General features: G+C 36.1%; 3 protein-coding genes across 3 annotated transcripts; 2 read left to right on the top strand and 1 right to left on the bottom strand.

Moving 5' to 3' along the window:
- The first annotated feature begins 1,413 nt into the window (after window positions 1-1,413).
- LOC129789730 (uncharacterized) lies at window positions 1,414-5,266 on the top strand. Its single transcript, XM_055826757.1, has 5 exons — window positions 1,414-2,458; window positions 2,522-2,670; window positions 4,025-4,298; window positions 4,410-4,652; window positions 4,737-5,266. Exons 1-5 carry the CDS (start codon window positions 1,739-1,741, stop codon window positions 4,815-4,817), a joined length of 1,467 nt encoding a protein of 488 aa, XP_055682732.1. The 5' UTR covers window positions 1,414-1,738; the 3' UTR covers window positions 4,818-5,266.
- On the bottom strand, window positions 5,151-7,082 carry LOC129790402 (ADP-ribosylation factor-like protein 3). The gene is made up of 3 exons (XM_055827891.1): window positions 6,984-7,082; window positions 6,479-6,739; window positions 5,151-5,547 (listed from the first exon to the last, which is right to left on the bottom strand). Exons 1-3 carry the CDS (start codon window positions 6,984-6,986, stop codon window positions 5,269-5,271), a joined length of 543 nt encoding a protein of 180 aa, XP_055683866.1. The 5' UTR covers window positions 6,987-7,082; the 3' UTR covers window positions 5,151-5,268.
- LOC129789968 (RCC1 domain-containing protein 1) lies at window positions 5,645-8,402 on the top strand. The gene is made up of 4 exons (XM_055827120.1): window positions 5,645-5,762; window positions 7,106-7,254; window positions 7,317-7,803; window positions 7,868-8,402. Exons 2-4 carry the CDS (start codon window positions 7,164-7,166, stop codon window positions 8,367-8,369), a joined length of 1,080 nt encoding a protein of 359 aa, XP_055683095.1. The 5' UTR covers window positions 5,645-5,762; window positions 7,106-7,163; the 3' UTR covers window positions 8,370-8,402.

Genomic DNA, 8,402 nt, shown 5'->3' on the forward strand with positions numbered 1-8,402 from the left:
AGAAAATTATTTTTCTTGTTTTAAGTTGTAAAGGAAAAATTAGAATAATTTTCTTTTTAAAATCATTTTCCGACATTTTCCTATATTAAATCTTTTATAGTTAGAACTCTCAATACGAAGAATGCGAACAAGAAATATTGATTTATTAAGCCTTAGGGAAGACCGGGGCTAATAAAGTCACTTAAGGGTTTGGAAAAAGCCAAAAATATCATATTTCCTAGCTAGATAGAACAAAATGATCTGAGAAAGAATTATAGAGCGGTAAATTTTCTATAGAAATGAGCTATACATTTCGCTTTAGTCTCCCCGGTCTCCCCTATTTTGTCATCTTTATTTTCTTATTCTTACACAATTTTATTAAATAGATTTTCTTGGCTTGAGTGAGTTAAAAATTTTAAGAATTCAGATGTTTAGCCTGTTTAGCATAGAAAGAGCTAAAAACATTAATAATAATACATAATATACATATGTATGTAAGATATAGACACATAACATACATATTGCTCATACATAACTTGAGTGAAAGATAAAACTTTTAAAACGATAAATCTGTATTGTTGTTAAATCCAGTACAAATGTAACTCTGAGGTAAAACTAATTGCAATGGTATTCTCACCAATGCAATGAGTTCTTTTTATGTTAGCAAAATCACACACAAGTTATGTTCGTTCAGTTATCTGATTATGTGATAATTTCTTTGTTTCTCTTCATACATATATTGATGAATGGAATGCAACCCGTGGCTTTGCTTGTTGCTGCAAAAATTTACTTTTAAAAACATTAAATTTCTATCATCTTCATTACCTGTGTTGGAAGAATTAGTTTTTTTTTCGAACTATTTGTCTGAGAATGCATGTCTAAGAGTTATTTCCTATGTATAAAATATTGTTTTATGTGCGGTATCGTGCATTGATGGTAAAATGAATAAAAGAAAACTCGTTTATTTCACGAACCTCTGGGTCATTGAATTTATCGAAACAATGTCAAGGCTGAAAGAACTCAAGACCACTGGCACCAACACACACAGGTAAGTAAAGTATCCATCAGGTAAGGCTGAGGTCTCTTCTTCAATCCCATCGTATTCAACCAGCACGGTCAGCACTCCCCAACAAGAATTCTTAAGTAGGTCAAGAACTCAAAAAAAAGAAAGAAAGAAGAATTATGTCTCGTAGTGAGAAAGAAACTGGACTTGGGAGAGAAAGACGAATTTTTTGAGACTTTTCTTCATGTAGGTATATATTCGGGGAACCGTTTCTTGGCTACAAAATGTGAATTGGGAACATTTTGAAAGATAAAAATCGGGGTCTGGTGGAATTTATTGATTCTTCGAATGTTCTCAGATCGTTCTTTCTTTTGTGGACTTTTTGCAAAAGGTCATCATACGCATATTTATATGTAGTTTGGATTACATATTTGGGCACTCTTTCGCGAAGTATGTGCGCGAATGTTGCTTCTCCACCGCGCGGCAATCAAAAATCATTGAGGAAGAACAGCCGAGAAGTAGGTGCTCCCAAGAAAAAGTAACTTCGTGAATACATCGCACCAACCGGAATATACAGTTATGCTTCTTATGTGCAACTCTTGGGGTTCTTCCTCTTGCCACTTATTTGTGGTGCCTCAGTTCGGCTCAACAAGTAGCACCTCTCGGTCAGACCAAATGCCCCAGTGATTTCCACCTTCTTGAAAAGCATCCAAAAACTTTTTTTTCTTGTGCAAAATTTAAAGTGGCAAAGACAAAATGGGAATGTACCGTGTGTGGTGTTTTGTGGGAATTCTCACGTGTAGCTTCTTAGTCATTGATGCCCATTCCACGCAACGACCAGCCAATGGTGATGATTCAAATCCATTCTTGGACATGGCATCGGCCTTTCTCACGGAAGCTCTGGCAAATCAGGGCGGAGGAAGTGGTGGGATTGGGGGAATAGCATCAGTTATTGGGAATCTCATGCAGACTGATAGCACCACGGGAAAAACCGGAGATAGTGGGGCAGGAGCTATTCTGGCGGGAATTGGATCGCTCTTGGCAAATTCGGGAAATTCGCGCCAAAATGCTGCAGGAGGATTTGATCCCGCCATCATCACGAACATTATTGATATGTTCTCAGCCACAGGTGGTGGTGATAGTGGGAGGCAGAAGAGACAGACTGGTGATCAACAGGAATCATCTGGATGGGATACAATGCTCAATATTGCATCAGCATTTCTGGGCAATCAAGCACAGCAACAGCAACCTCGAAGTGATTCACCTGGTGATGGACTCATAAGCCTTCTGCCAATGGTTTTGCAAACCATTAGTTCCTTCTCAGGACCTGAAGGTCAAAAAACTCAGGAGAGGCACAAGGATCATGCTCTTCTGCCGCCATTCCTGGAAAATATTCACGTTATGTGGGATCATTTCTCTCAATCGGAACTCGCAGAAATTATTTGGACAAAATCTGGGATCAGTGCAGTTTTCAAGGTTTTTCTCATTTGCTCTACTTCCATTTAAACGATTTTCATCTAAAATAAAATTCCTTTTTAGGGATTTACGGGACGTGATGGAAAATTGGATTACAACAAACTTTTCAAATCATTGGAAAATCAATCTTTCCGCCGAAGATGGATTAAAACAGCTACCGTTTACCTTGCTGATTGGGCCAATTACATTGCCGATCCGGAAGTTTATCAGAGGTAAGAATGAAAAATTCCCTTAAGCAGCTATATTTTCCAATTTTAAGCATTTTCTCATTTTCGCATTTCCGCAATGATATGCAAAATTAGGTCGATAAACATTCGCAAAAGAAATATAACTTAATCAGCCAAATTTTGTAAATTGCCTGGCTAAACTACCGTAATACATAGGTAGTATTTATATATATTTATGCAAAATCTCGCTATTAATTTATCCGTTTGGATAACTGTTGTTTTTATTGGTATTTGTTTTGCCATCCACTTTATGTATTCCCATCGAAGAGCATCATCTTGAAAAACATTTATATAAAATTGTGAATGGAGAAATGGGTCATTGGGAAGGTAAAAGCAAGAAAATTCTTTCAAGAGAGTGTAACTTTGGCGAAAATTTCACTCTTCACGATTTTCTCTTGAATTGCATTTCAAGACGTTCCGCTTTTCATATTGCAATGCTCTGCTCTGGAATGATTGCACGGCAAAGTGGAGCTATTGATGCTTTCCTCTCGACTGTAACCATCTTATCTGTACGTACATAATACATATATTTATTAAACTCGTGGAGAGCTTTTAATTTTATTGGTCATTTTTTTTAAAATAATAAGCTGTTTACCACACTCAAAAAAAAGAAAGAAAGAAAGAAAGAAGAGTTGGAGAGAAAATTCTCATCTTCTGCGCGATGCTCAACATAAAACGATCCAATTAATCTGGATTAAAATAGAGACTTTGAGGTGACACTATTCCCTATTAATGTAAATTCCGTTGCACATCGCATTGATTTCTATCGATCAAAGTTCATACTTGATGATGCAATTAACGACGTCGTCGTAAGAAAATAATTCTGGGTTTAATGCGAAATAAGTCATAGATCTTGCCTTTTTATTAAAACTTACATAAACTTTATTTAAAGGAAAAATTAAAGTCACTCTGAAAGTGAGAGTTTAATTGAAGCAAAGTTATTCAGATATCACATAAGATAAAGAATTTACTCCACTTATTTCACTTTATAAGTTTAATTACCCTAATTACCCTACATTTTAGTCTTGTATTTTTTTTTAAATTTTTTTAAAGAAAGTTTAATGAAATGTTTTTCTTTATCTTGATAAAAAAAACATTGTTTAATCCAAATTATCTGACAAAGAAAGGTCAGAAGATCATGATTAGCTTTTTTAATAATATTTTTGTGTGACTGAAGACGCATATTTCAAGCATAAAACCTAAGATCTCTCAATGTTTATGTAGATTAAATTAAAAGATGAAAAAATCGCTTACCAAAGATCATTTTAGATTTAATTTTCCTTAAAAATCGACAAATTTTTTTAAGTAAAAATATTTTAAAATGATTTTTTCCCTCCAGATATTTCACAACGGCTCAATTGATGGCAAATGGTTTCCTGAAAAGCCAGAACCTCCCACTGATAGATCCCTCGAGGGCAAGTGAAACACTTGCTCAGCTCATTGATGCAGTTGCCAAGAAGCACCTAAGTGTGAAAATATCGTCAAAGACATACGTGAAGCCAGCGATGAATTATGTAAAAGAACTACTGAAATTGGGTCAAGCGCGAGGCCTTCTCCAGAAATTCAACGCCACAGAAATTAGTGACAAGCTCACAGACACCGTTAATCTCGAGGTGAGGTGTTCGTTCTGGCGCTGAATGCTAAGAAATCCACGTCTCTGTGGATATCTGGATGAGACAATTAACACCTTCTTTTTTTCCTCTCTTTTTCCTTGGCTTTTCTAGATTATTGAACCTGTACTTAAGGTGTATCGTGCATATCGATATGTGTTGATTGTTCCACAATGTGATAAATTTGTAATGTGCGACATAAATTCACATGATCCCAACGAAAATCTCGGTCTAGCTGGCTTCAAAGCGGGTATCACGAAATTCGGAAGTATGGCAGCATCGTGGGTGCTCAGTGGTGAGACAAAGACACCCTTCTGGACACTCTTTAGCATAATATCAGATCCAGGAAATTGTCAGGTATGTGTGTTGTGCACTTGCACCTTATCGCACAGCAATTTCTCTCGTGCCCTAGCAATTACTGACTCATCGCTAATGTTGCAGGTACGCTTCCCGGTGGATTGTGTGGGCTTCCATGAAGGTGAGGCTCGAGTAACCACGGAGTATGTTCATAATGAACTGTAATGAGTGACACGCACCGATTGAATAGACTTTTATTAAAATACTATACGTGGAGCATTTATGTCGATTCTCAAGACGAGAGACCTTCCCCTTGATGCAAGAAAGAAAATTAATCCGTTTCGGGTTTTTTGTTGTTGTTGTGGATAAAAAGAATGACCTTTATTGACCTTTACATGAATAATATTGCAATAGAATTGTATTTTGTTATTAAGTTTTCTCTATCAGAGTATGATAGGTTTGTGATAAGCCCCCTAAACTGATATTTTGTACATCTAACTATGTATACATAACACGGTATTTAATATTTGATTTTTATTATTAAATAATATTGCTGTCAAATTATTTTTTTGACCATACAGTTTGCGACAGAAATGTTCTTCTCTTCTAATTAATATAGATAGGGCAAAGATGCAAAATAAAATTAAGCAATAAATGACAGTGTATACGCGATAGACTATTTATTCTTAATGGTCTGACAAATCCAATCCATTCCCTCCTGAATCCCCGTACCCTGAAGCCCAGAACAACCCTGTATTTGCCATGAGCGTCCTTTTAGGCTAACAAGCCCCATTGATTCAGCAATTTCGGCTGTCTTCAGGCAACTCGAAACATCTTGCTTGTTGGCAAAAACCAACAAAGGGACTCCCTTGAGTTTCTCATCAGCCAGTAATTCAGTCAATTCTTCTCCGGTTTCCTTCAATCTCTTCCGATCTGTGCAGTCTACAACGTAAATCTGGAAGAAAAAATTCGTTGCGATGCTATAAAATTCAAAATTAAGATTACTGGAATGATGGGAAACATAGAAAACATATTCAACGCACTGACAGCATCATCATCAGCAAAAATTATAATTTGTGAATGAAATACGAATTAATTTTAGAATTTGTGAATTGAAACTACAATTTTGTGATTAATTTTACTATTTGTGGAGTATTTCGTGCAAATAAGGTAAGTAATATGAGAATTATTTGCATGGGAATTTTGCACCAGTTGCTGAGTATTAATGACTTATTGATGACGACAAGGATACATAATCGTTTGCCCCGTTATTTGTCTCGCTCATACTGTCGGTTTTTTGCAATTTTCTCTCGTTTCATGGCGATTTTTTCGCTTAAAATTGGGGTTTTTAGGCGTAGGAAGAGATGCTGCGTCGGTTGGCGCAAGAAAATGGAAGAAAAGTCGCGAAAATTTATTTTTTAATTAAAAAAATCAATGGCGGCAGTTTAAACCTTTCAAAGTCACAACACAACACAATTGATAATGAATTATTAAGTCTACGTTTGTAAACCTTTGAAAAGCACTGGAAGTATATCTCTAAGGTTTGAAAGAGAGGACTTATTTTTTAAAATTTCCGTTAGAAAATCATTGATCATTTTTTGCCAAAAAGCCTCTAAGATTCGCCCGGAAAGTTTTCCTTCGTCTTTTAGAAAAGAATTCAGAAAATTATGTCAAAGAAAAATGAAAATAAAAAAAATCTGTTGCTTTTTTCGGCATAATCGGTCCAGCCGTTTTGGGGGACTTTATTTGCGCAGAAAAATGTTAATTTACATACAAAAATATCCAACTTTGATCATATCATCGCAGATTGATCATAGGAAAATTGGGAAAATTCTAATTTGATTAAATGTTAATCTGCTCAATCGTGAAAATATTAAGAGACTTACCAAAACGTCTGTATTCTCGAAATAATTCTTCCAGTAAGGTCTTATTTTGCTCTGCCCTCCAATATCCCAAACATTTAATTTGTAACCATCTGCCGCCACGGTTTTTATGTTGAATCCCGCTGTTGGGGTAATGTGATTGATTTGCTCATTCGCCAAGCGTTTGAGAAGGGTAGTTTTCCCGGCATTATCCAGACCCAGGAGCAGGATTCGAAGTTCCTTATCAGGGGAAGATCTCAGTTTTCTCAGCAACGATAAAAGTCCCTTTAAATAAAAAAAAACATTATTTATTGCTTTTTGCAATATGCTGGCTTTTTGAGTGATTAAATTGCCCCGCATGTAGGAGTATTATGCTTTGTGTGAAAGCATTAGAAAATTGGGTGTTGCTATCGTTACCATGGAGAGAAAAAATAAACTTTGTGAGAATAATATTGAATGGAACTTTATATGAAGCATTTTTTTGCAGTAAAACTTTCAATTATGACTAAAGTAAAACTCTTTTTCTTACCATCTTGTGAAAGCTTTATGGAATTAGTAATTTTATAAAAACCAAGAGCACCAGTATAAAGAAAAATTGCACCCTTTTCAAACTTATTAAAAGTTTTTCACGTTGTTATCACACAAACACAGTACCTGTTACCTTGTCTCTCTACGAGCAACTGAACAACACTGCGACTAAGGGGAACCAATGGGGAGGCTTTCAAACGTACTCTATGTTGGTCAAAACGGATTTAAGCAGTTCCGTGACGACACTAGATTGCCATCATTCGATTTTGCCGGTGAGATTCTTTCTATGGAATTAATGACGTGCTCCATAATTAATTGCTTCTATCCGTTTTAGAAATCAATATTGAGCCACAATGTGAGAATTTCGAAGGAAAGTCCATCAAAGTGGACGCAACATTGGCATATAGTGTTGTAGCGGTAGGATGTAGGGTGATTTTCAAAGGATTCCTCGAGGGCAAAGAAATGACGAAATCTCATAAATTTTTGCACGATATACGCGACATTTCTTGCAATTCCAAGCATTGCTTGATTTTATTGGCAAATGGTGAGCTTTTTCGGTACTCCGTGGAAAGGAACCACATGTTGCTGCTAAATTTTATTGCGACTGAGGGAGATTTGAAAACTGGTGAGCATCTAATCACCCACATTGCCTGTGGAGAGACGAAAAATATCGCTGTAACTAATCAGAATGTAATCTACGATATTCCATCTAAGATTTATAAATTCGATAAGCACATTAAAGTTCAAAAAATATCCTGTGGCCATGAACATGCAGTTCTTCTTACGAAGAATGGAGATGTCTTTTCTTGGGGCAATGGACTGTAGGTTTTCTTTTTAATTGCAATTTTCAAAATTAAATTTTATTAATTTATTTTCTCTTTTTAGAAGGGGTCAATTGGGTCATGGAGATCTGGAGAACCGTACGGAGCCTGAATTAATTGAAGCCTTGGCTGGGATAAAGATCATTGATATTTCGGCTGGAGGTTGGCATAATGCAGCTGTATCAGCTTTTGGAGATCTGTACACGTGGGGGTGGAATGTTAATGGACAATTGGGGATTGCTGTATCGAATCCTTCTCTCCCATCTGCAGAATTTACCCCAGTTGTCTTTTCCCTTCCTGAAATTATCGAGCTTCCATGCAACAATGAAGAACTTGACTTGGATTCTCAGTTTAAAATTATTTCCGTTGCATGTGGCAATCAGCATACATTCATCAAGACTGAATGTGGAAAAATTCTTTCATCAGGCCTCAATGCATTCGGTCAATTGAGCGTCCCAAAGAATAATAAACGTAAGTTTCAAGATAAATTTTTAATTGTAAAAGAAGATGCCAGTAAGTGGTCCATTATATGTGGCACCTACTGTACAATTTTACTCTCTCCATGAAATGCAACACATTTTCTATATAATAAAGAATAA

The sequence above is a fragment of the Lutzomyia longipalpis genome, chromosome 1 (assembly GCF_024334085.1).
Source record: "Lutzomyia longipalpis isolate SR_M1_2022 chromosome 1, ASM2433408v1".
NCBI classification, from domain to species: Eukaryota; Metazoa; Arthropoda; class Insecta; order Diptera; family Psychodidae; genus Lutzomyia; species Lutzomyia longipalpis.